The sequence below is a fragment of the Musa acuminata genome, chromosome BXJ1-2, assembly GCF_036884655.1.
Source record: "Musa acuminata AAA Group cultivar baxijiao chromosome BXJ1-2, Cavendish_Baxijiao_AAA, whole genome shotgun sequence".
Lineage (NCBI taxonomy): Eukaryota > Viridiplantae > Streptophyta > Magnoliopsida > Zingiberales > Musaceae > Musa > Musa acuminata.
In genome coordinates, this window is record NC_088328.1 from 19,990,664 (window position 1) to 20,017,588 (window position 26,925).

Genomic DNA, 26,925 nt, shown 5'->3' on the forward strand with positions numbered 1-26,925 from the left:
TTTGATCAATGTATTTCTTGCGCTACTTATCTCAAAAGTATATTAGTCCATAAATTCATCAATTAATTTTATTATTAAAATATAAGATTTAATAACACTTGATCTCGATTATGATATAAAAAGTCCTAAATTTTAATAATTAATTAATATATTTAAAAAAAATAAAAAATAATATTAATTATCTTAAAATCATATCATAATAATTCTGTAAAAATTTAGATTAGTTTAGTGGAAGTTGATCAAGTTACACTCGAAATTAAACTAAATTATCCTCCATCACAAAACTTATTCAAAAAATCTTTAATTTCGATAATTAATTATCATAAAATTTTATAAAAATAAAAAAGTGATATTAATCCTCTTAGAATTATGACCAAGTTGTTTGGTGGACGTCTGAGTTAGTTGAGTAGAAGTTAAACAAGTTACACTCTAAATTTAACAAAGTTACACTCGATTATGGGATATCTACAAAAAAAAATAATAATTTTAATACTTAATTATCATAAAATTTTAAACATAGAAAAAATTTTAAACATAGAACCATGTTATTGTAGTTTCAGAAAAGTTTGGGTTAGTTCGATGAAAGTTAATTATAATCTAAACTGAACTAAAATATACTCGACCACAATACCGATTAAAAAATCTTAAATTTTGATAATTAATTATTATAAATTTATTAAAAATTAAAATAATATTAATCATGTAAGAATCATATTCTAATTGTTCTATGAAGGTTTGGGTTGGTTTAGTAAAAGTTGACCTAGTTATACTTGAAATTGAATTAAACTAGACATAACAAAACTTATCCAAAAATTCCTCTATTTCAATCAAGTTTGGTTCATAAGCTTTTTTTTATCATTTATTAAAAAAATGCCCCTAGAAAAAAAACGAATAGGGGGATGTCATCCGGTAAAAAATCAATAATGGAAGCTTTTCTCAATAAAATATCCATATTTAATCTGAAAATAAAACTTTTTTCTTCCAAGCCCTCTCCCTGTGACAATATCTATCTCCTTTACCACAACAATTTGAAGGTGTCATAAAAGGAGACATCTATCTGTGACTCAGCTTAACTGTTTTAATGGAAGGAAATTTACAAGATGGAAACTGTGCCATTTAGCAAATTCCAGAAAATAAGCAGCAGCAAGACAGAATGCAGGATTGTGAAAGGCTTTTAGACGAGAATCTTATTGCATATTTACAAATACTTCTTTGATCACAAATTCCCTAATTCAATATCATTCTATTTTTTACAGTAAATCTAGCTTTTCATAATTGAATGGAATTGCATTGACAGGGTGATTGTGCCCTTCCAAATTCATTCGATCTCTTCCATATACACGATTGAGCTGCACAGGGCACCAGAGATGGATCATGAAAATTTTCGATATCACAGTCATCTATCTGCGACTTCCTTCCCAAGCCAAACACTGATCTATTACCATGACTTCAATTATGCTGTCCTAATTGATCCGATAGGACTAGAGACTTGGAATGGCTCGTGTCTGCATTCCAAGAGTGCTCACTACCATTTGATGCTCTTTCCATGCTACAAAGATCTGGAATTCTGGTTGCAAACAAAGGAGGCTTGTGGAGAGCTGTGAAGGCCTTGCTTCCTTCACCACCAGTAGCTAGGCATATTGTGTCACCCCGACCGTGCCATACGCCATCCTGGACATTGTTCATTTCCAACGTCCGCGATTCCTGATCATTCCAATGAAAAAGAGAATTTTATAAGAAAACCTTAGAGAAAATCTTCCAAGAGTCTAATAGAACTCTTAGTAGGATCTTATAATGACGACCTGGCATAATGTGCAACAAGGGCAAATGAGATGATTAATACAATCCAGGAGACTGTGACTTCCCTGCCGACAAAGAAACCAATGTTAGAACAATCCAGGAATATGAGCATCCAAAATTTATATATGCCATGCAAATGGGCCATTAATATAGCAATGAGAAGTACAACTGGTTATGATAAATGGAATATAGCAATAGAAAATAGACAACAATGATAAATAGAAAAGAGATGCTTACTCTTATATTAAACTGCTTCTTTAATCTAGTACGAAAATGACCCAAATACAACCCGGATGAGATGGTAGAAGCAATTGCCATGTACAAGAAGCAATGCCGGTTCGTAATACCAAAGGCAATGAAACTGAACAAGGCAGCAACTATAAAGATAGAATGTACTGTTGCCTGTACCAAAAGAAAGCCATTCTCAAATCAGAACAGAAATAGGTGAAAGAAATTTAAGCATCAACACAACACCATAAGCAATAAAAAATTTTGTACTACTTTGAACTAACTATGATGAATAATTCTATTCCATATGATTTGAGTATGGAAGAAGAAAACAAACTCTATATGTTCCTAAAAGAATTATAAACATCTGTAAGCACACATAAGTATGCCTGTGAAGATACACAACAATTGTTTCCCTAACAAACCAAATGCACTCAGGTAAATTTTGATGGCATAGGTTCAAAAGTTTTTGCTCAGGAACACCTCTGTAGGTTCAGTAAGGAAAACTATTTAATTTCCTAGCAGGATTAACTTCGAAATCTGCAGGATCGTTACTACAGCTTTATTGCCAAAATTTAATCAAACAATATACTACAGCTTAAAAACACAAAAACAACACTATTTCATCTCTAGTGATACACATGAAACAAAATGATTTTTTTGGTGCAGATGATACAGAACATGAAGCAAAGCAAGAAGGAAGCCTCACCTGAAGAAAGCAAGACCCTAGGTTGGCCCTTCGCATGTTCATCCCAAATCTATAGCATGGGCAACTGCAGAACAAATTGGGGTTCAGCACATCGTAATGAACCACCATAATATTAAAATCCGTATCGATAGCACATTATATTGCCATGTTTTTCATGGGACTAATGCATAGTGATATAATCATAAACAGAGAAAAGGGGGGACAGAGTAGCATACTGCAAATTTCCAATAGAAATAAGAACCAATATCATACATGATATGAAACAACGAATTCAACAGTTTACGACGAATCATAAGAAACCAAAGGAAGCATAAATTACAAATTTTTCCTTATCTTAAACTACAATTTAAAATGCATATCAAAAGACCTCTCTTTGCAACGAACGAACGAACATGTCTTTCAAGAAAGGAACACGAGGCACGATTGAAGAAGACGAGCTCACCATGCGGCTTCAATGGCGATGCGCCGGTCATCGAAGCAATCCGTGACGTCGCCCTCCCACATCCGCTGCACGCCACCGAACTCCATCCCCTCATCTTCGTCCCCCTCCTCCGCCACCGCCTCTATCCGGCGGCTCCTTCCCACGGACATCCCCTGCGTCTGCAGCGCCACGGTGGCGCACAGCATGTCGAAGTCCAGCACCGCAGCCACCTCTCCACCCACGGCCTCCTCCTCCTCCTGCGTCCCCGCCGCCGGTACCTTCTTCACCTCCGCCACCGGCATCGCCCCCAAGGAACCCATATCTTTCTCTTCTCCCTATGGATCCAATGATAAAGGAAGCGGCTTCCTCGCGATCTTATATCCTTCCCTTCTCCTCCTCCGCCACGCAACTCTACTGCCTCTCCCCCTTCGTCCACCGAGCAAAAGCAACCACCATTGGAGGCACCAGACGGAGACACTATTATTATATTTCGTCGGTTGATTGAACGGTTTCATTTGAAACGAATCCAATTGGCAGATTCTGATCGTCTATTCACATATCTGTCAGTAGAAATTTTGGATATTGACAAATGGATAAGTAGGAAACTTTTTAGAAAATACATTCCATTTTTAATAAACTCATGCCATATTTAGTAGTGGTATATATGGTATTAGATTTTTGTGAAATGGATATATATATTTCTAACATCTTATGATTTACATATAAGATTAAAAAAATAATATCAAAGCAGTCATTTATCCTTTTTGACATTTGTTATCATCTATTTTGATTATCCAAAATATTAGAGATTTAGTGTCAATATCGGTTCTAATCAGAGCCACAAGTTTGATGTTGAAAAATGATCAGATTCGACAGAAAATATTATAATACTCAATAAGAAGGTCTTTTCTATGCTTTAGTTAGTATCAAAAAGTTAAAATTGATAGTTATATTGAATAAAGCTTAAGGGATTAAATAGAAATAAATAAAAACTAATAAAGTATTATTCGAGAGTCAATTGAATCGTCAAGTGCTATGGTTAATGGTGTCATGTCAACTATCTAAGGTTCTCTGGTTGATCGGACATTCAAATTGATGCTAAGTAATGACATGATGCTAGGTTTGCCAGAGTTATCAAACCTGATAGGGTTTGGGTTGGCAATCCATTAGCTGAGTTGTATCTCTTGTTTCTGTATGATGCAGAGAGAGAGAGAGAGAGAGAGAGAGAGAGAGAGAGAGATTCTTCATTTTTTTTTTTGGCTAATCTGATTAGATATTTAATACACTTAAATTTGGGCGGATATTGCGGAACCGCAAAAAGCCAAAACATTCTACTGGTGTAGGTATATAAATCAGGGGTGAAACGGTAATTTGAGCTAATCTTCATGGCCATTATCATATGCAGTGTATTGGCTTACTAATGTGTTTCCGCGTGAGACAGGAGGGAAATAAGTGGGCGTCGGCGTTTAGTTGTCGGCGTGGCGCGTAAATTGCGTGTGTGGCCCACATCGGCCCCAACCACTGTAGCTTTTATTTGGTTCACTTTGAAAGGCGGCCGAATTAAGAGGCGAAGATCCGCTCCATCGTGGCTTCCATCTGTAAATGTACTATGCCTACATCCTACGGTCAATTCGCCAACACATCTGATCTCTGCCGTTGTACTGTAATGAGATAGAAGCTATTTTGTATGAGATCCAAACCTCTCTTTGGTGGTTCATATCCGTATCATTACGTCATCGACAGCTGTGATCGGTGGTGCCACGCGAATTAGATATACCGGTCCACGATGATGAGCGGAACGAATGGTCGCAGGCGTGCCAGCATCGTCGTGCGACGATTACAGTTGGATATAATATACGTGTCCATCGAGTATCTGAGTTATTTAATGTAAATGATAGATCTCGCAAATGAAGATATTTATTTGTGTAATTATTGAGATATGTTACATCAGAGATACAATCCTCATGTGCAAGTACACAAACTCGATAACTAAGATAATCTAAATGACATACAGAAATTTCATATCTTCACGCACCAGAACTGTTTGAGGTAGTGCTTTTGGCCTGGGAGCTATTGGATGTGGCACTCCTGGTCTGGGTGTCGAAGAAGAAATTGATGTTGTGATCCGGCGTTTCGTCTGCAAGAAGTTGAAGTGATCTTGGAATAGGAGGCACGTTAACTTCCAGTAATCCCTCCAGAACTTGAACGACCTGCCCCATTGTTGGCCTGGATATCTCGTCATTCTGAATGCACCAACAAGCAAGTCTGCAAGCTCTTTCGACCTCCTCCGACTCGGCTTCGCCCCCCAACCCGTAATCTAGCAAGCTTTCAACTTCCCCGTCGACAAGTTTTCCGGCCACCAATGCAGGGAAGAAACCATGCCTTCCTTCCTCAGGTCCCGTCAAGTTCCTCCTGCCTGATATAATTTCTAACAGCATCATTCCATAGCTATAAACGTCTGCTTTGGCCGTGATCGCTACTCCGGCAATCCATTCGGGCGCAAGATAGCCTCTCGTTCCTCTCATCGTAGTCAGAACTCGGCTGAAGTCTCGTCCCACAAGCTTCGCTAAACCGAAGTCGGCCACTTTGGGGACGAACGATTCGTCCAACAATATGTTCTCTGGCTTTATGTCACAATGTATGATGCAGTCTCTGCATTGCTCATGGAGGTAAGCTAATCCTCTCGCGGTTCCGACGGCAATTTGGTATCTTGTCTTCCAATCCAAAGCCGTTGGAGTGGGCTTGAAGAGCAGAGTGTCTAAGGAGCCTTTTGGCATGAACTCGTAAACCAGCAGCTTCTTGTCTCCTTCGGAGCAAAAACCAAGGAGACGAACCAGGTTTACATGCTGGATTGTGCCGATGGTGCTGACCTCCGTTCGGAACTGCTTCTCTCCCTGTCGAAGGCCTTCGAGCTTCTTCACGGCGATGACGGTCGAGTCAGGTAGCCACCCTTTAAACACCGACCCGAAACCTCCTTCACCAAGCTTGTGTGAGAAGTTCTTCGTGGCATGCTGCAGCTCACCGTACCTAAAGGGCACCAGCGCACCCCCCACGGCCTTTGATACGCGGGTCATTCGTCTGCTTCGGCGCCTCCATGTTATGAACCATACGATGGCCACACAAGCTAAGACGGCCACCGTGACGCCAACAGCGATCCAGGTTATGGTTCCTTTACTGCTGCTGGAACTCGGCAACTCTGACGCAGCCAAACGAAGGTAAAGGATGCTTGCATCTGACCCGTTGAATTGTTCTTGCAGATGCATCAAATCCCCGTACCACACGGAGCAGCCACTGCTATTGTAGGAATAAGCAGTGCAAGAACAGTCGCTCAAGCAACCCACCTCACAAGCTTCTTCACTCCCGACGCCGGACAGATTCTGCGAGTTCACAGGTAACCTCATGTTTGTCATCTTAAGGAACTTGTCTTTCTCTGAATTGGGTGAGCTGCTTTGACATGCCAGTGGAGTGTCCCTCACACACCCCCCGCTTTGATCACCCAAATTCCAATCGCTTTGAGACTTGGGACTGAAGCCTGTGACGCAGTTGCAGAAAGGCGTGATGATCTCGTTGCAGCGGCCGAAAGCTCCACATAGAGCATACACCTGGCATTGCTGTCTCGGCTGAGACCAGAAGTAGAGCCACGATTGTGTACTGAACAACCATGTAGACTGCTTGATCTGGCCGGATACATCCATGACAAATCTGGTTATGATTTTGTCATCATTGACGGTGTATGTGAAGTAGTTCTCCTTTTCATCGGAGACATATTGGAAGTCATAAATATAGTTCGATGTCATCTCAGGAACATTGCTAAAGATCTTATCATTCCAAATCCCACTTGTCCAGTACCTTGTGGTCATGTTCCATAACGTGAAGTACTGGCTGGTTCCATTTGGATCTAGCTCGAGTGAGAAAATTCCTGGAGCAGGGTCAGCAGAGTTCTTCCAGGCCGTGAGGTGTTGGGTTTGGTTGGTCACCTTGTTCAACCCAAGTTTGCCTCCAGGCAACCAAGTGTCTGTGGGGTGATCAAAGCTCTGCCAGAAGACGTCGGATTCATTGGACGCATCTCTCAGCTGGAGATTACCAGAATCAAGGATCACAGCAACGGTGGAGTTGGAGGACACGCTGGTATTAGTGGTCCATATGATGGCTTCGGACTGATCGAGTAGGACCAGGTTGCCATCATCGGAGATTCTGAGCTCTGACTTGCTTGGGTCTGCAACTGGGTTTTCTCTGTTGGCTACCCAAACCCGGGTGACATTGGAGATGCTGTACCAGATGCCGACATAATAGTTACCGGAGGAGTTACCTGGCTTGAAGAAGCCCAGCACAAAGGTGCCACTTGCGGATGTGATGGTTTGGCTCCCCGATAGAGAATTGTTGGCAGAGATGGTGTCAGCCGCAGAGGAGAGAGGGGCATGGTGGAGTGCAAAGAAGGTGAGGAGGAGGAAGAGGAGAAACGATAGGGGAAGGGGAGAGGGGCACGCAGCTCTTGAAAGAGCCATGAAGCTTTGGAATGAACAGGATCAGAAAGAAGATGTGGAGGATCCTTGTGATATCAGCTCACAAGAACACCATCTCGAAAGCTCATAAACCAATTCTCTGATGGAAAACCAGCATGCATGTTAATAGAAAAATAATGATCAAAATGAATATGAGATTGGAAGAACCTAAGATATTTGGTATTGAAGGTGGAATTGGTCTAAATTCCAATGTGTGAGAAGACTTTCTCCGGACTGAATAAGGAAAACACATCGAAGGAGACGATAGTATAACCGCATGACTTTTTGGTTGCAACGATGAGATCTAGAAGACGAAGAGGGTGGATCTCGTCGTCTCATGTTGCGTGCGTTGGATTCCCAGGAACACAGTAGCAGATGATCAAATTGAATAGAAGAAGCTGTGAGCTTCACGTAACGCTTTCCCCAGTGTGAATTCTTTGACGCCGAATGCGTTGGACTGACACGTTCTGTGGTGAACGTGTCAGCCGCGTCAGATGGAGTGATGTGGCCGAATTTAGCAAGCAGAGCATCTGGTCCAATACACGCAGCTAATCTAATCAGACATCAACGTGTGTTCACCTTAGCATCGTTATATCTATACCATGACTACCGTCGTAAGTCGAGACACGTCGAGTCAGTCTCACTCACGATCACGATGTGTGAATCAGTCCAATTTGATTTTAACTATTTATATAAAAATGTAAATAAAATTAAGAAGATGTTGAATACTCGATCAAATATGAGAATTTTAAATAAAATAATAATTTATTTCAATTGCTAATTTTTTGATAGGCTTTTATAATTAGCTTAATTTTATGGGAAAATATGTCTCACATATGATGATTTAGAAGATTTGTGAAATTGTAATTATTACGTTTAAATATAAATATAGTCTCTTGTTTCATACAGGGACAAAAATAAAGCTGAGAAAGGTGTGAATTTTATGTGGTTTCTAATGAACAACTGATCATTTGATTACTGCTGGGCATCAACGTAAGAAAATTCTAATGAAGCTGAGATTAGGAATTCTCTTACAACCCAAGTGAGTCGTAATAATTTATATGTCACGAAAGAACGAAGAAAATACACTAATTGAACGGTTCAATTTGACTAAGCATTGACTTTTAAGTACGTTCTAAACATAGTGAATCGCATTGAGCGAAACTAATATTCCATTTAATATGACATGATTAAAGTTTCAATCATTTTGATGAGATCGTGGTTGAATATTCAAACGCAAATGCATCTTAATTGGGTGATCTAACAAATGCTCGACATCTAACAGATAAATATTTAAATTAATTTATAAAAAAATATGATGAATAAATTAGTATTAATTTAAATTTAAATTTTTTTAAATCAATAATTAAAATTTAAGAAGATTAAAGAGTCAATTATTACATCCAATGGAGTATGAAAGAGTTACATAAATAAAGTTCTCTTATTGTTAGACTCGAGTCCATTGTAATTAATAATTATAAAGTGATAAATTAAATTAAACTTGATCTTGTTGTCGTTCCGATTCAAGTTTAATAGACTAATTGATCCATTAACTTCATTTGACCTAAATCATTAGTTAAAATATACATAGTACGGCTCTATGTCATGATGAATCTTTTGATTTCATCAACGAATAGTCCTTTCCTACTTGTTTAAATATTAGATTAATTTTGATGTCAAATATCATGATCTAAACATCATAGGCTAACTATCCTATTAACTTCATTTGTTCTAAACCACTAATCAAAATACTTAAACTAAAATTAATAATAATATATTTATCAAACTTTTATAAGGGTTAATTATATAATATTATTTCATGTAATTAGCTAATTTTAATATTTCGATCTCTATACTTTCATAAGTTATACTAGAATCTCTATATTTATAAAACGTGAAATATTAAAATCCCTATATAATATTAAAAAAATAATTTTATATAATTAAAAAATAATTTTATTGAAATAAGATTAAATTATATCTTGATTCTAATATATAATTAGCCTCTCTTATAAGTTAATCTTAGTTTTGTCGTTATTGGTCTAATCGCGATGTCACAATTGCAATAGGTGAAATTATTATTTTTCATTTAGTATATTAATTATTATTGTTATAATAAGCTTGATTTAATAATTTTTTAATGCATTCCCATCTTTATACGACTCTTAAAAATTTAGTTCTATTCCGATAAAAATCGGTTTGCAAAATCAACCGTTGGATTTCTCGTTAAAGAATCTTAAACTTAGCAGACTGACCAACTGTTGGTTCTTTGGGCCCAACAATGACAAAATTAGGCTTCAAATATTTGGGCTGTTCTAATGTTTTAGGTGACAGATCTCTTATATTTCCATCATTAATCTCAATCATATTGACCATTTTTGGGTCTACAACTTAAATCATTACATACGTAACAACACATTTCAAGTTCAACGAGGATATTCCCAATCAATCGATCATTAATGTATATATTAACAAGAAAAATTCGTTCATAAACTCAAAACTTGCCATAAAAATGAAAATTATATTCAACCGTAAGTCAAATTTGGAATCCATGAACTAACTCATAGGGAGTTCAAATCAATCGACGAATCCCATCCATCGGAGAAACCGTGAAGTAATTAAATCCACAGCAAGATTCCAAACGCTTATAATAATCGATTCAAACATTCTCTCATCAAAAACCATGATTAATCAAATAGCATCTCCCCCATCGCCCACTGTCTCGAGCGCAGTGAGCGGAGGTGCAAAAGTCCACCAACCGGCGTCGCATTGACACCGAGGAGATGCAGAGCGGAGATGAAGACGATTCCAATCTTAGACAACACGTACAGAGAAACCATAAACTAAGGAAGAAGACGAAGATGAAGAAGAACAATAAATGCTGCCTGCGTTGCTTGATTCGGAGGTGAGTATGGGTATGGAGGTGGCGGGAGACACGAGGACGATGTTGCTGTGCTCGTCACGTCATCTCTGCGTTTCCGAATCTCCACGCAGGCTGTGCCCATAACTCGGTTAACCTCTTCCCTCATCAGACCCCATGTCACGTCTTTTGCTCCCCTTCCAAGCGACGCTGTCTTAATCGTTGTTTATATGACACAGATGCTGCTGCTCGCATTTCCATTCATCGACTACATCACACCGATGTGTTCTACCTCTGTTTTTTTGGCATTCCAATCATCTATAATAAATTTGAATACCTATCTATCTATAGAACGGTTTGCGTAGGAACTCAATTGGCTTCTGGTTGTCGTGCTCTTAGAACACAAGTGCATGTCAAGCAATCTCCACTTTGTTTGCGTGTTCTTCGATCACCATGCTTCGTTCAATGTGGTCATCGTCTGTTCTCTTTCTTTGATATGTATCGCTTTGGATTCGAATGACCACACATAGAAACCTTCTTGCTCGTGTGGCCATGTTGATAACTGGATTCAAAGAACATGGTTCTCATGCATTCTCCATCACTGCTCCGCACAAGCATAGAAGAATCGAGCAGATCTCACTTCAATGCAACCAAATTCTATTACTTTAGAAGCTGGGCAGAGAGCTTTCAACTACTGGTCTATAAACTATGAGGTGAGTCAAACCAAGCAGTGAGTTCAACCCAAATCACAGATCAAAAAGAGAAGCAACGTCAGAGGTGTCTGACCATGTTGTTGTTATCCTAATCATGGGGTCCCTGTGGACCAAAGAATTAAAATATGGTATGGGTAGCGTGTACTGAATGATTCCTCCGCTTTTAGGTTTCGAAAGGTCAGATGTTGAGTGCAGGGTGGGAACGATGTCCACACTTCATTAGTTTTCTTACCGATTAGGTACATTGGTTTCTTGTCCTGTTCTTGATGGAATCAGTAATGGATCCTCGTGTTGTCATCTCTTTTCTCAAGTCCCTTTCTTTGGTTATCCTCCATTCTCTTTTTTCTTTTCTATCCCGTAAATTAAGTGTTCTTCGTGAAAATTGAAGCTTTTTGATGATGAAAAATCTTATGCCTGGAGAATAAAATGTTGCATGAGATGATTTGATGAAAATACTTGTGTTATTTGAATTTTGTATGGTATAAGAACAGAACAATAAAAAGTGATTATGTCATAAACTAAGAGGAAAGTGAAATTTTATTAGTTGGGTTTCTCACTCAAAAGAAAAAGGGAGAGAGAGAGAGAGAGAAAGAACAGAGCACAATTAATATAGAGTGTGTTTTCACTTTCAAGCTCCGAGTCGCCTACAAAATCCCACTTCTTCCAGCAGAACATCGAACACTGCATGTGAGAGGGTTAATTCGGTGTCAACTTGAATGTTCTCATTGCAGGTAGATCATCATCTATCGTCGCCCTGATATGATTTGGATTCACAGAGGAACCATGGAGGAAAACAGAGGTGAACGCATCAAGGCTAATATATGAACAGAATGACATGAGCAGTATGTTTGTCTTGATTATTCATATGGCTTTTGGAGTAAATGCATGGACATTAGCTGAGTCTTTTGTTGCTTCTGCGGAGAGCTACACGCAAGGAGAGAGCATCCGAAGAAGCTTCTCCGGAGGAAGAATAAAACTTGGCCTGTCTCGTAGTCACACGCCCAATGTCTGCTTCCATTTGCCCTCACTCTACTGTACAATGGCGTGCACATCCCTCCACCCTAAATGCAGTGACAGTGCTGCGTGTTGGGTGTCCCACAACCTCAGAGCGTCCTCTGCCGCGTTCCTCGCCTGGGGCACCGTGAGATGATACCTCCTTTGGGCATTAATGGCTTCACCATTAATGTCGTGTGCCATGTCGAATACAATAACATGGACCTCAGAGGAGGTGTTATGGCTGCTGCAAAAGGAAAAGTCAAGACTTCAAGACTTGTTATGCATATATTCTTTGCATCCGAAGTGGATTACAAGGTGAAGATGGTGTCATAATCATATATGTATGTCAGCCTCCTTTATAATTTTCACTGATTGATTCTCCATCATTCGAGGGGAAGTACTTTTGCTTGTTATTTGCATATGAGAAGCATCATGCAGCGTTTCTATTATTCATGTCCTGCCCAGAAGCTGTTCCAGGCAGTGCAAGCAGACACAGATGACAGACAAGTCTTCCCATGAGGCTTCATAAAAGGTGCAAGTACTATGGACAATAATGATTAAAGAGGAGGAGGAGAACAGGGCATTAGCTGCACAAATAGACATCTCAATGCTCAAAAACACATCAATCCAACCGCCTCTCATTTTCATCTGCTAAAGCTACTGTTCTCCATCAGCTTTACAGGAAGGAACAAAAGCAAAATCTCAGATTCTGGTGAGACCCACTCGTCAGTAATAATATGTACAAAAAGTATGTGGGATCGATGAATCCGTGTGAGATCATGAGCACAGCCTGGGCAGCGATCTGGCATTGCTTGGACTCATCGTTCTGTTCTTCTTCGTGGCCCTTGCCATTTGTGCTTGCATCTTCCTGCAGATCCTTTCCAATTCCATCACCTTCCACTGCATTCCTTGCAGCTGGGACTTGAGCTTCTCGTTCTCCGTCGACAAGTCCACCTTCTTCGCGTAAAGAATGATCTGCTCATCATCACTAAATCTATTCTCCTTGCTCGGATTTGCCTTAGGCAGAGCACCGCTGTGCTTCTTCAATTGGTTTACCTCCTTGAGCAGACTCCTGAGCTTCGATTGCTGAGAAATGAGAGCTCGGATGGCCGTTCTCGAGGGGAACTTCCTGTTGCTCGCAAGGTGTTTGCAGGATTCTGACGACAGCTTCTCGTAGTTTATTGCACAAAACATCTTCATCTTCTCCTCGCCCGATAATTGAGTATGAACCTGAGAATTCCATGAGCACAGCAGTGAAGAATCAGCTAAAACAAATCATTCAACTGGACACTATAAAGGTTTTGCCTCACGAATTATTCCAAGGATACCTCGAGATACATGTCGATGGCACCGTAAATCGCATCATGGGAGTCCCTTGCTTCGTCGGGCAGAGCTGTGGCGAGTGCCACGAACTTTAAAGGCTTCAAAGAGGAATCTGGGGCAACTTCCGCCAAGTACGAGTCCATCAAGCTCCCTGCCTGCTTCAACTGGGTTATGGATTTACGACCCTCGATTCTGAGGAAGGACTTCAAGAACCTTAAGATTAGATTCACATCATAGAGGCTCTTCGTCCCTGAAGGAGCTGGAACCAGCAAATTATCTAACGTCGCTTGATCGAACTTGTTGCCTATCATACTCTCCAGTTTGCTCTGGCAACACTTGCTGATCTTCAAGGACGAGGAGATTCGAAGAACACCAAACAAACCCTTGCAGGACACACAGCTTGCATCAAGAGAGTGGAGCAGGTTGATGATGGTTTCAGCGGCCTCTTTCTTGTCGGACGAGGAGGCGTTGGACGCTGCACTCTTCAGGTAATGAGCAAGGAACCTACTGATCAAAACTTGATCTACTTTGTGAAGAACCATGCTCCTGACGATCTTTTCGATCATGGCGGGGTTCAGCACCACAAGATCTTCGAACCACCAAGCTCGGTGATTGCAATTTTTGGTGCTCATCGTGCTTCTCGTGTCGAACGAGAACCGGAACGCAGAGCTCTCAGGAGAGGAGACTGCCGGACTAACATCGCTGGCTGCTGTGATTCTACCAGCCAGGGATTCCAGAATTCTATCCATCAACCCCGAGGTGCTCGCCACCGGAAACAAATCTTGGCATTGTCTCAGGGCGCGTACGATCTCAGACCATGACCAGTAAGGGATCCCCTCGAGAGACTTCTGGATCAGCTTCAACAGGTTCACCGAGGAAGAAACGCCGCCATCAGTCATTTCCATGAAGTGAGCGACAGAGTGCAGAAGGCAGGTGGTGCGGGGAGTCATCCGAGTCGCGACATTGTTGTAGCATAACCTTGTCATCAACTCAAATGCCTCTGCTCCTCCAGGCAAGTCCGTGAATGCCACTTTGAGGGGTTTTGTGGCTGAAGCGATGGATGTTTGATCGATCAACTTCCTCACTCTTCCGCAGAAGGATGAGAGGACTTCCTGTAAAGAATCAATCGACTCAGACTACCAAATGCCTGCTAATAATGCTGTGAATTATGAGATGGTAACAGTGGCACACCAAAATGGCAAGCGAACAACTCACAACAAAGTAGGAATGGGTGAAACTAAAACTTCTCGAGGCGACGTTCCAAAGCATTAAATTCGTGGAAGAAACAAGGCAGCAGTAATGGAGAATGAAAAGTCCTCCCGAAGTACCGTTATTCGAAAGAGGCAAAGATGGTGAGCTGTTAGTACATGCATTCAATATGCACAGTGAAGCAAGAGAGCAGAATCGGTCCCTCTTAAGCGTCCACAGTAACTCCGAGCATGAAGACGACATGAGAGCATTGAGTACTCACATGAAGACATCATAAATGAGAGAGAAAAGGATCCAAAAATTAGAAGACGGGGTAAAAAAAACAAAAGTAGGGAATCTGTTTTGCTTTAAACATTGAAAACAGATCAAAAAATTAAAATAAAAATATAGGAGGAAAAATTGTTCCTTCCGGAGAATGATAACATCGAATGCAAAAGCAGGAGGAGAAAACGAATCAGACAAAGAATCAAAATTGAACTCTCACTTCCAAGAAAAAGAAGACCTCAGTTACAATTCAAAGAAGTCCTCTTGGTGATCGTTGTGAACTGGGAAAGAAGGCTTACCTTATCAACCAGGAAGATCTCTTCCCCATTGACGTCTACTTCAAGATCGCAAGTCATCGCAGCAACTCGCAGCAGAATCACCACCAACAGGCTTTAACAAAGGAAAAAGAAGGGCTTCGGAACGCTTCAAGAAATCCAACGAGTGAGCAGTAAGTATGACAAGAAAGTTCGCCAAAAAGCACCACAAGGAAAGGACTACAATGATGAAGATGGGAAAGGAGGTGGAAGGCAAAAAAAAGGAACACACGGAATAATATCTTAAGGTGAATACAGGACAAAGGGAGGCAGCGTGAGTTCCTCGGCTGGTCAATCGACGAGAGAAGGAAAAGAAGAGAAAAGAGGGATAGGAGTCACATCGCCGAGTCACCGAGGCCCAGGAGACACAGAGGAAAGTGGGGGAGACGGGATAGAAGTAGATGAAGCGCCAAAGCAGAGTCTCCTGACATCTCTGTTGGGTCTCCCAGTGTCACAATGCTGCTTACTGATGCTCTTCCCTCTTCATGCCCAAAGCCTTGTGCACAAGGTGTCTTTCTTTTCGCTCTCCTTCTCTCCCTCTTTCAGCGTAACACCTCAACCTCACTGCTCATCACAAGTTCTCCAACAAACAACATACAAACAAAACAGTGCATCTTCCCATCTTTAAAGTGCCTAAGCTTCTCCTCTCCATCCAATCTTTATGTGCCCAAACTGCCCTTACTTCTGTTGACTGTTCTACCAGCAGACGGAGAGCGAGGAATGAGTGACAGGGACGGGTGGATGCAATCTTTACTCGTTCAGATCAGCCCAATTACGTATCCTCTGTGTCTATTTCATGTGACGACTCTATATGACATTGCCTAATGGACCCAAATAGGACTTGGTTTACCAATGCAGCTCATTCCTTATGGCCTGATGCGTTGATATAAATAAACCTTCTGCCGGCCAATGAACATGTGATATATTTCATGTGACTCTATTTGAGTGAGATCTGATAAGGTTTGATGATGTTTTAAATTTGGGGAAGCTAATCAAGAATTTTTGTAACGATTTCTTCTTCTTGAACTTCGGCACTTCTTGAACTCTGACTTTAGATAGTATAGAAAATTATTTTGACTTCAAAGAGATGTGGAGCCCAGGGACCAAAATCCTAGTTTATATAGATGTTCTGTTCTCCCATAAAAAAATATTTATTATCATCAACTCATAACGTTCAAGAATTAATTCAAATTTATAATTTTTAGACCATAATTAAGAATTTTGATAATATTAAATATTTAATTTAATAATAACTATTTTATTTATAATGAATAAAATATTGAAATCATTTAAACCATAATAAATGAAAAAATTCATGATAATGAATTATGAATCTTAATAAGAACGATTATATTATTATTAAATAAGATATTTAATAATAACGGTTATATTCTCCCATTTGATCATAAGTTTAGCTTAATAATTTGAATTAAATTTTATTGAATAATTAAAAAAAAATACACAAATCATAGCGATAAGTCCTCTAAGAGTGAGTATTATCATCCATGTATCATGATGTATTTAATTTCTTAATCTTAATGTGGTAATATTACTTAATGAATAAACTTTATATTTATTCTTGGTCCAGTAACAATATATTTTCTCAAATTAATATGCATATGAATGAGAAAATTTCTTAATATATAAGAGTTTCAATATAATTTCAAAGTATAACCAAGTCTTATTTTCTCTACATGATCCTTGAATTTTAAATGTGGCATGCCTTTAGTCAAAGGATCAGCAATCATCAATTCAGTGCTAATATACTCAATGATCATTTTCTTTTCTTTTATACGTTCTCTTATGGCTAAATACTTAATGTCGATGTGTTTACTTTGACTTTGACTTTTATTGTTTTTAGCCATAGCTGAATTATCACATAAAATTCTTAATAGCCTAAAAATAGAATCCATGATTCTAAGCCCAAAAATAAAACTCTTAAGCTATACACCATGTGAAGTAGTCTCAAAATAGGAGACAAACTCAACTTCTATGGTAGAAGTAGCAATCAAGGTCTGCTTAGTGCTTCTCCAAGAAATAGCTTGACCAACCATCATAAAAATATATCCTTATGTTGATTTACGAACATTAACACAATCGGCGAAGTCTGAATCTGAGTAACCAATCATATCCATATTGTCTGTATATCTATACATACGCATGTAATCTTTGGTTCCTTATAGATACCTCATCACTTTCTTTATAGCTCTCCAATAGTCTATACCTGGATTACTCTGATATCGACCTAGCATCCTTATAACAAATATAATATCAGGTCTAGTACAGACCTGAGCATACATAAGGCTTCCTATGGTAGAAGCATATGGGATATTTTTTATTGATTCCTTTTCAAGGTTGTTCTTTGGGTATTGGTTCAAATTGAACCTATCACCTTTCACAATGGGAGCAACACTTGGTAAACAATCCTTCATCCGAAATTTTTCTAAAAGTTTATCGATATAGGTTTTTTGTGATAGACCTAAAATACCTCGGGGTCTATCTCTATAGATCTTAATGTCAATGACATAAGATGCTTCACCCATATCCTTTATATCAAAATTTTTAGAAAAGAATTGTTTCACCTCATGCAGTAAACCCTTATCGTTAGTTGCAAGCAAAATATTATCTACATATAAAATAAGGAAACATATTTTACTCCTGACCTTTTGGAATATGCATTCATCCATGGGATTTTCAACAAATCCAAATGAAGAAATCACTTCATAGAATTTAAAATACCATTGGCCGGAGGATTGTTTTAAACCGTATATAGACTTTTTAAGCTTACAAACTAAGTGTTCACCAATACTATAGGAGAAACGTTTAGGTTGTTTCATATAAACCTCATCCTCCATATCTCCATTACGAAATGATATTTTCATATCTATTTGTTGCAACTCAAGATTAAAATAAGCAACCAATGCCAAAATGATAAGAAGATAATCTTTCTTAGATACAGGAGAAAATGTCTCCGTATAATCGATTCCCTCTTTTTGAGTAAATCCCTTTGCAACAAGTCTTGCCTTGTATCTTTCAATGTTGCATAACGAATCTTTCTTAGTTTTAAAGACTCATTTACAATCAATAGTCTTTGCTTCATTAGGCAACTCTACAATATCCCAGACTCCATTGCTCATTATGGAATTCATCTATTCTTTCATGGCATTATACCACAAATTTGACTCTTTGCAACTCATGGCTTGTGAAAATGTTTCAAGATCATTTTTTACTCCAATATTATAGTTAGATTCTTGTAGATATGCAACATAATAACTAGGAATTGCTGATCTTTTACTTCTAGAAGTTTTTCTTAATGTTGTGCCAATATTTCCCTAAGGAACTTGTGGTTCAACTAGTTGTTCAGGAGCTTGTTGTAATTCCTGAACTGCTTGATCTATTAGAATACTATTAGTAACTTGTGAAATTTCAATGATTGATTATTCAACACTAGTTTGTACTTGAGGAGTGCTATGAACTATAACCAATCTATCATTTGATGTGGAAGATTGAGATTCTATATGATCATGTGCAGAAACTATGTTCCTGAAATGATCGCTTTCACTAATCACGTCATCCTAAAAAAATTTAGCGTTTCTTGATTCAACAATCCTAGTTATGTGAGATTGATAATAAAACCTATAATCTTTGAACTTTTTAGCATATGTAATGAAATACACACTAATAGTCCTCAGGTTCAGTTTCTTCTCTTGTGGACATTCTGACCTCAGACGGACATCCCCAAATGTGTATATGTCACAAACTCGGTTTCCAACCTTTCCATAATTCAAATGGTGTCTTTTGGATAGCCTTGGTTGGAACTCTGTTTAATGTATACATAGTCATCTTTAGTGCTTCGGTCCATAAGAACTTAAAAAGATTGTAGTTGCTAAGCATACTCTGCACCATATCTAATAATGTTTGGTTTCTTCTTTCTGCAACACAATTCTGATCTGGAGAATCAGGCATAGTGTATTGGGCAACAATCCCATGTTCTTGAAGAAACTTAGCAAAAGGACCAAGTGCTTGCCTATTTTCAATATATCTACTATAATATTCTCCACCTCTATCTGATCTCATAATTTTAATTTGCTTACTACATTGGTTCTCAACTTCAACCTTAAAGACTTTGAAGGCGTTCAATATTTTATTTTTGTTATAAATTAAATATATATACATATATTGTGAGTAATCGTCTATAAAGAAGATGAAGTATTTCTGATCATGTATGTCCATGTCTGGACAACATATATCAGTATGTATAATCTCTAATATGTCTGAAATCCTATTAGCACCCTTTTTGGATTTATTGGTCTGCTTTCCCTTAATATAGTCCACATAAGTCTTAAAATTAGTAAAATCAAGAGTATTAAGCACCCCATCATTAACTAATCTCTTAATTCTTTCTATGAAGATATATCCTAATCTCCGATGTCATAATATAGATAATATAGAGGAGTCCTCATTAATATTATATTTTTTAGTACTAGTGTGAACATGCATTGAACTTCGAGTATCATCATTTTATAATAAAATATGGTAAAGACCATCAGACAAAATACCTTTCCTATCATAATCAGATTTATATAATAAATGAAATGATATGTCTTTAAAATTAAAGGAATACTCAAATGGTATGAGTATGGAAACAAAAATTAAGTTTCATGAGAAACTTGGTACATAAAAAGTCCTTTCCAATTTTAAAACAAAACCACTACTTAAAAGTTAAAATGCATGTTCCAATTGCCTCCACATGTGAGCCCATCTTATTTCCTGATTAGATGCTTTGCTCACTTTTCACTGGCTTTCTTAGGTTTTGCATACCCTGCAAAGAGTTTGCAATATGGATTGTTGATCCAAAGTTAATCCACCGGGTGTTAATATTAATATTAACCATATTAGATTCATAACACACATACGAGGTTGGTTTACCTTTCTTTTCAAGTCATTGTTGGAATTTCGTGTATTCTTTCTTTGCGTGTCCCTTTCTTTTACAAAAGAAACAACTTGCTTCTTTTTTGATATCAGCTTGGGGTGGTATTTTACCTTTTTTCTGCTGATGAGCATTCTGATTGGCTTGATTCTTGTCAGTTTTGTTCTTTCCGTGCGAGTGATTAGTAGTAATGCACTCTCACCCAGTTCCATCACTAGCCTCTCTTTTTCTTGAACGCATATGGTCATTAATTCATTGATTGACCATTTGTCCTTTTGTGTATTATATGAAATCTTAAAAGGTCCGTATTAATGTGGAAGGGTGTTCAGAATATAGTGCACTAGGAAAGATTCTGACATATTAACCTCGACTTTCTTAATAGTTGCAATATCTCGCATTTGCATTATATTCTCACCCACACCCTTTATGTTAGTGAGTCTAAAGGATGAAAATTTCATTATTAGGGTACTTGCTAGTGCCTTTTCCAAAGTGACGAATTGCTCATCAATAGCTTGTAGCAAGTCTCGGACTTTTTTATACTGGTCAACAGAACCACATATGCCAGTAGTTATCTTAGTCTTGATAAATATCACGCTGAGCTGATTGGATCGCTCCCATCGCTCATATAACATGACATCAGTTGGAGTGCTAGTATTAGTGACTATAGGTGGTTCGTCTTTCCTAATATTATAATCAATATTCATCCACCCTAAATGGAGGAGAACCCTCTCCTTCCATATCTTATAGTTATCACACATAAGTTCGGGAATGTCATATCGAATATCAGATAAATTAACAGTTTGAGAAACTACATAAAATCAAACATATTTATGTCAAAATTTGAGGCTTAATAGTTTAAATTGCATGTTTTACCTATATGAAACATGAAAAAAAAAATATGAATCTCATGACATAAAAATTACTTGTGGGCTAAATTTTTAATTCAAATAGATTCAAATGATCTTTATGATAAAACTATCAAATTATATTCCAATTCATAATCCCTGTAGGTAACTCATGAAAATAATTTGATATTTTATCCTAATTAATTATATTGAATATAATAAAAAATCATGTGGGATAACAATTATTATATAAAATATAATTAGACATAATATGATATCTAATTACTTATGTGATCCTTATTTTAACTTTCTATATAATTTTAATTAATTAAGGATATTGTGATTAATTCTTAATTAATTAAGATTATATGGATCACTAGACATTTTGGATATATAAAATTGACTCACAAGCACAATTAATATAACCAAATATGCATACATAATATAAGCATTTTATTGATTGAAAAATATTGAAAATATTATATCCTTGATTTTCAATATGAAATAAATCAAGAAGTTTCAAAACGAAACCAAAATAAACCCATATTCATGGTATAAAAATAAAAACTCATATCAAGGTAGAGGTCAGAGGGCTCTGATTCTAACTGTTAGAAATCTTTGATACCAAAATATGTTTCTAAATTATTATAATAGAAACACAATAAAAATTGATGTGGAAACGAAATAGTGTACCTTCAGCCATTGTTATCAAGAATTTCTACAACGATTTCTTCTTCTTGAACTTTGACACTTCTCGGCTCTTAACTCTAACTTTAGTTGGTGTAAGAAATTCTTTTGACTTCAAAAAGATGTTGAGCCCAAGGACCAAAATCCTCGTTTATATAGATGTTCTCTCATCAAGAACATTTATTATCACCAACTTATAACGTTCAAAAATTAATTCAAATTTATAACGTTTGGATCATAATAAATTTTTTTAATAATATTAAATATTTAATTTAATAATAACGATTTCATTTATAATGAATAAAAAACTGAAATCATTTAAACCATAATAAATGAAAAAATTGATTATAATAAATTATGAATGAGAACGGTTATATTATTATTAAATAAGATATTTAATAATAACGATTACATATACATTACATGCTAATCAAGTACATATTCCTTTTGTTTTCTCAGGCACGATCCAGGTTTTACGTTCACGTCAGAACTAGCAGCAGCACCAGCAAACTTGCCCTGGAGTGCATGCGGCAGTCAACTCATTCAAAAGGATTCGGAGACGGCATTGTTGGTGACGATGATATCGGAAATTAAATAGAATTTTAGATTAGAGATGCTGATGTTAGAAAGCTTGTAGAATATTATGGAAGTGGAATTTGTGTCCCAGTCCTAATAGAATTTGCTCAGCGAATGATCTTTTTTGTATATATGATATTGGTGATGGTTAATAGAAAGTTATTAGTCTTTCATGTCTCCTACACGACGGCACGTACGTGATGCTTTGAGCGATGCATGGAACTGCCAAGCTTCTATGTCGCACGTCGAATTCGACATTTGCTTGCTTTTTCGTTCTTCTTTCGCCTAATTCAATTTCATTTCGAGTGTTGTATTTGCGACATCATCCTTTTAGCACCATTTGCGGGCGGCGAGGCTACGAGCGGAAGGAGCCGCCATCAACGCGGGCAGAGGAAGCAGTGGCGCCGAAGGAGGGCATCGCCGTGGCGGCGCTCTAGGGCTGCGATCTCGTGTGACCGTGGAGCGCTGGTCACTAACGAGACGGCGGCAGTGGAGGGAGCCGCTGGTCGATCTCGTATGTTTATTGTCACTGACAGTATATTAGCCCAATTTATTTTCCAATCATTTGAGAAAGATTGTATATTGGTCCAAAATATCCCAAATCCCCTCAAAATAACCTCGAAATAGAGGAAAGCATCAGAAGCTTTCCAAGCCGCAAGCAATTCTCAGGATTCCTCCCCTAACATGCACTTCTGCTCCTCTTCTCCCGTAGCATCGTTCGCAGACCATGATGAGCTCGCCATGCCGGACACGGACAGGTTCTATTGCTGGCTGCTCCAATTCTTCGTCCTCTCCGGCCTCGTCGTCTTCTTCATATGGCTGAGCCTCCGCATCTCCGACCCCTCCTACACCATCGTCGAGGTCACCATCCTGCAACCAAACAACGGCACCGCCGACTCCACCGTCTTCTTCGGCATCGAAATCGCCAACAGGAACAGAGGCGGCGGGGTTTACTACAGCGACATGAACGTGTCGCTGTACGTGATGGATGCGAGCGTGGGGTCAACGACGATACAGCCTTTCTACCAGGGCCACGGGAAGACTGCCCAGGTGAGGGGAGGGGCGAGCTGCGGCCGGTGAGTCAGCGACGCCATCAGCAGCGGGGGGGCGCAGCTGAGATTTGAGCTGATGGCGGCGGTGAAGTACAAGATGTGGTTTTGGAGAAGCAGACTGCACCGGATGAGCATGCAGGGAAGCGTCCACGTAGGGAAGGATGGGAAGCTCTTGAGAACGAGCAAAATGGTGAGAATGCGCCCTTCTCAGAAGAAACGGAGGTCGCGGCTCAAGCCTCGGAAGTAGTATCATATTATTGCCTACATTATTATTATTATTATTATTATTATTATTATTATTATTATTATTATTATTATTATATATATATATATATATATATATATATATATATATATATATATTGATTGTAATATATCCGTGCTTTGTCTGAGGAGTTATAATGCTAAATATCATCGATAAAGCCAATTCATCAAAGAAAAATGTTCCACAAATAAATATTATATTCAGCTGCTTTTTTATTTTTTGAATTCGCATTGAAATGCCAAATGAAAACAAACACAATAAGTTCGGGCAAGAACAGAGGCCTAAACATTGATGACAGCACAGTTCTTCCTGATTTCGCCTGCAGATCCCGTCTTTACCTCAATCCTGCCCATCTTCTCCATAGACAAGCCAAATTCTTTGAAGAAGACTTCCAGGGGACTGTTCACAAGCTTAATGATCGCCGACTTGGTGGCAGCATCAGTGGCCAGAGCTGCATCAGACCGGAAGAGGCCTCGTCTCTGGAGCAGGTGTTTGTAGTATCCCAGATTGAAGGTTCTGAAGCTACCCGGATCCATTTCCACAATCGTCGTCGTGTCCTTTGGAGTTTTGCACTTGTTCTTCCTCAGGTCGTCTGCGTAGAAGCTGTCTAGGGAGGGATCTTCGTCGCCTTTACCGGTGAAATTGTACAGCCGATTACTGAACGATCGGCAGTGAGAGACTCCGATAGTATGAGCTCCTACGATGAAGAGAGTTCGATATTAGTCCTCCTCTACAATCAAAATACATCTTGCTTGACGAAACAATGTCGAATTTAGCACCTGACAGTACTACTAAATCTTTCAGATTTAATCCTTTGCTAGAAAAAGATGATCGAAGAGCAGTGAAGTCGAATGTTGGTGCAGGGAGCTCCTTGGATGCCTCCGACGACCTCGAGATCAGACCATCTCTACGTCCTGTTGGAACATTCCAATACGGGCCTCCCTAATGTGGTAAACAGAGTTGAATTGAAGTATATATTGGCTCTGATGGATAGGATAATCTAATTATATTTTGGCTACTTACTATGGCTACGACTGAATCCCTTGCAACCAAGGCAATGATATCTGCACAGGAAACAACCCCTGGGCATTCAGCTTCCACCAAGCTCTTCACTCTGTCCAGGAAATCGAAGCCACGGAGGCTTTGGTTCGGCAGTGCCGATTTCTCTGCTTGGTGCTTTCTGGTGGAGTTTATCAGCACAGAAGCATCGCAACCCTGAAAACAGGAAAAACGAAGAGCCATCAGAGCAGTGAAAAGGGAAGACAAAGAAGCATATCCGGTGGATGCTCACCCTCACAAAGCAGTCGTGGAAGTGCATCCTGAGAAGAGCAGCAGCAAGAGAAGGTGCATTGGGTACGTGCTGCTTTACGTAGTCAAATATCATCTTCTCCGCGGTCGGGCAGCTCTTGTCATAGAAACCCAACTCAATATCCGACCTCACACAGCTCAGTGAGCTCAACACAACACATATCAGAATGCACCTGACGCTCACGTTCCTCATTTTGCTTCCTGTGGCCTGAAGCTATCTACTATGATCCTTCGATGGGGCAAATATATAGGCCTTCTCTGCTATATATATATATATATATATATATATATATATAGAGAGAGAGAGAGAGAGAGAGAGAGAGAGAGAGAGAGAGAGCAGTCTTTAAGTAATATGTTTCAGCATGTATGTTCTTGGTTTCAAGGTAAAGCCTTGAGAAACTTGCCAGTGAATTCTTTGTTTGTATTCGAGAAAATGCAATGATGAACAACCTACAAACCTTTTCGCTATTCGTGTTCTTTGGTTAATTTAAAGTGTAATTTATTTTTCTTTTGTGTAGAACTCATTAATTATCACTGGGCCATGTTCTTGCACTATACTATTCTGTCCTGCCATCAGCTTCTTCGTTGTTTTGTGTGGGATGCCCATCTAACATAGTGAGTACTACCTTACACACTATGAACAGATAGAACCAACATAACAAGAAATCTTAGATGATGCGTCTCAAAGAAAAGAAAGGATAAATAATGCATATGCAGTGGATTACCGACCTGCGTATGATGCGTTAGCTGACCTAATAAATGATGGAATTACTACAGTAAGTAAAATGGTCAGACATCGGTCATAGTCAAATCTCTCCACTGAAATTAATCTCTCTCCCTGCAGCAATACAAGTTTTCATTTGTTTTATCTGTGCACGACACCGAAAAGTTATTTTGCGAAGCAGATCGGATTCCCTTTGCCTTTTCTTATAGCAACTTGTTTGATATATTAGGTCTGCTTGAGCTGCTTTTGCCTTGGAAACTTGGGTAATAGGGTGTCTTTTAGGTCTACTCACTGTTGTTAACGTGAAAGACAAATGGATCCAAAGAGGTTGGTATATGATTAATCTTGGATTTATTCATACCAAAACTTTCTTCTATTGAAAATCGAAAATTTGATTACTATACCATACTATTATAGAAATACTCATAAGTAAGTTTTTAACGTATTTGATCAATCAGTTGATTATCTCATTTTTCTCTCTATACACATGGAAAACATTATATATATACATCAAAACATTTCAGTAATTTTCAGATATAAAGAATAATATTTTAAATTACTTATAGGACAAATATTTGAGAATTCGATTTCACTTAAATCTGTTAGAAGCCTTTCGAGCTTAGTGCTTGTAGCCTCATCAAAATAGTCAGTCTCATAGTACAGCGCCTCTCTCCTCTTTAGAGACTTATATTCAGCGAAGATTGATTCAACATTCTTATCATTAATCTAACGAATGAATCATCATAGTAAAATTTGAGTCTCACAATAGGAAGGAACCAATTAATCTATCGAAGGACTCTTATGCATATTGCGATAAGGCACTTTTGCCCGATCATAAGCTAAGATTAATCCCACGACTAAGGTGAAAAATATTTAAGATAGATAATTTTGAGTTATTATATAATAATATACCTTAGTACGTGGCTTTTGAATATACTACAATCTAATGGCAACCATAGCAGATATCCAAAAGCCCAACTTAACTCATAACTAAGCTCCTTCATAAATTCATTCATTCCCCGGCATGCCGCTGAGATAGAAGGAAACCTGTTATTCTGCATCATATTACTTGTGAATTTCTTCATATCCCTTATAAAGAAATCGTGAACGATTAGAAGGAGAGGAGATGGAGAATAATATTCTTCTTAAACAATTTAATAGGTGACGAGGAAATTAATAAGTCTTGAATATATTTTAGA

General features: G+C 38.4%; 5 protein-coding genes across 6 annotated transcripts; 1 reads left to right on the top strand and 4 right to left on the bottom strand.

Annotated features, from left to right (window-relative positions):
• Nucleotides 1-1,161: 1,161 nt before the first annotated feature.
• Nucleotides 1,162-3,683, bottom strand: LOC103970554 (uncharacterized). Of its 2 annotated transcripts, none has more exons than XM_009384372.3 (5): nucleotides 3,180-3,683; nucleotides 2,738-2,801; nucleotides 2,038-2,202; nucleotides 1,803-1,865; nucleotides 1,162-1,704 (listed from the first exon to the last, which is right to left on the bottom strand). In XM_009384372.3, exons 1-5 carry the CDS (start codon nucleotides 3,476-3,478, stop codon nucleotides 1,450-1,452), a joined length of 846 nt encoding a protein of 281 aa, XP_009382647.2. In that variant the 5' UTR covers nucleotides 3,479-3,683; the 3' UTR covers nucleotides 1,162-1,449. The 2 variants fall into 2 exon arrangements, with proteins under 2 accessions (XP_009382647.2, XP_018677568.2); XM_018822023.2 differs by having other exon boundaries at nucleotides 1,298-1,704; nucleotides 1,800-1,865; nucleotides 3,180-3,620.
• A 1,372-nt stretch (nucleotides 3,684-5,055) lies between these two features.
• LOC135597288 (G-type lectin S-receptor-like serine/threonine-protein kinase At2g19130) lies at nucleotides 5,056-7,900 on the bottom strand. The gene has a single exon (XM_065090049.1). The coding sequence runs from the start codon at nucleotides 7,661-7,663 to the stop codon at nucleotides 5,186-5,188; it is 2,478 nt and encodes an 825-aa protein (XP_064946121.1). The 5' UTR covers nucleotides 7,664-7,900; the 3' UTR covers nucleotides 5,056-5,185.
• A 4,951-nt stretch (nucleotides 7,901-12,851) lies between these two features.
• LOC103970572 (BTB/POZ domain-containing protein At3g22104-like) lies at nucleotides 12,852-15,927 on the bottom strand. The gene is made up of 3 exons (XM_009384396.3): nucleotides 15,325-15,927; nucleotides 13,558-14,664; nucleotides 12,852-13,459 (listed from the first exon to the last, which is right to left on the bottom strand). Exons 1-3 carry the CDS (start codon nucleotides 15,379-15,381, stop codon nucleotides 13,007-13,009), a joined length of 1,617 nt encoding a protein of 538 aa, XP_009382671.2. The 5' UTR covers nucleotides 15,382-15,927; the 3' UTR covers nucleotides 12,852-13,006.
• Nucleotides 15,928-23,118: 7,191 nt separating this feature from the next.
• LOC135594978 (NDR1/HIN1-like protein 2) lies at nucleotides 23,119-23,457 on the top strand. Its single transcript, XM_065085479.1, has one exon. The coding sequence runs from the start codon at nucleotides 23,119-23,121 to the stop codon at nucleotides 23,455-23,457; it is 339 nt and encodes a 112-aa protein (XP_064941551.1).
• Nucleotides 23,458-23,873: 416 nt separating this feature from the next.
• Nucleotides 23,874-25,247, bottom strand: LOC103970582 (peroxidase 39). Its single transcript, XM_009384408.3, has 4 exons — nucleotides 24,986-25,247; nucleotides 24,718-24,909; nucleotides 24,474-24,636; nucleotides 23,874-24,391 (listed from the first exon to the last, which is right to left on the bottom strand). The coding sequence occupies exons 1-4, from the start codon at nucleotides 25,193-25,195 to the stop codon at nucleotides 23,976-23,978; spliced, it is 981 nt and encodes a 326-aa protein (XP_009382683.2). The 5' UTR covers nucleotides 25,196-25,247; the 3' UTR covers nucleotides 23,874-23,975.
• Between the last annotated feature and the right edge of the window lie 1,678 nt (nucleotides 25,248-26,925).

Bases quoted from the DNA above. Each gene is read 5' to 3' on its own strand.
- LOC103970582 (XM_009384408.3), bottom strand. From the start codon at position 25,195: ATGAGGAACGTGAGCGTCAGGTGCATTCTGATATGTGTTGTGTTGAGC. The intron at 24,910-24,985 runs GTGAGCATCCAC...TCCTGTTTTCAG, and splicing joins TCCACGACTGCTTTGTGAGG to GGTTGCGATGCTTCTGTGCT. The intron at 24,637-24,717 runs GTAAGTAGCCAA...TTACCACATTAG, and splicing joins GGGATTCAGTCGTAGCCATA to GGAGGCCCGTATTGGAATGT.
- LOC135597288 (XM_065090049.1), bottom strand. From the start codon at position 7,663: ATGGCTCTTTCAAGAGCTGCGTGCCCCTCTCCCCTTCCCCTATCGTTT.
- LOC135594978 (XM_065085479.1), top strand. From the start codon at position 23,119: ATGCCGGACACGGACAGGTTCTATTGCTGGCTGCTCCAATTCTTCGTC.
- LOC103970554 (XM_018822023.2), bottom strand. From the start codon at position 3,478: ATGGGTTCCTTGGGGGCGATGCCGGTGGCGGAGGTGAAGAAGGTACCG. The intron at 2,203-2,737 runs GTGAGGCTTCCT...CTTTTGGTACAG, and splicing joins TAGGGTCTTGCTTTCTTCAG to GCAACAGTACATTCTATCTT. The intron at 1,705-1,799 runs GTCATTATAAGA...TGGAATGATCAG, and splicing joins GTTGCACATTATGCCAGGTC to GAATCGCGGACGTTGGAAAT.
- LOC103970572 (XM_009384396.3), bottom strand. From the start codon at position 15,381: ATGACTTGCGATCTTGAAGTAGACGTCAATGGGGAAGAGATCTTCCTG. The intron at 14,665-15,324 runs GTAAGCCTTCTT...GATTCTTTACAG, and splicing joins AGATCTTCCTGGTTGATAAG to GAAGTCCTCTCATCCTTCTG. The intron at 13,460-13,557 runs GTATCCTTGGAA...TGGAATTCTCAG, and splicing joins CCATCGACATGTATCTCGAG to GTTCATACTCAATTATCGGG.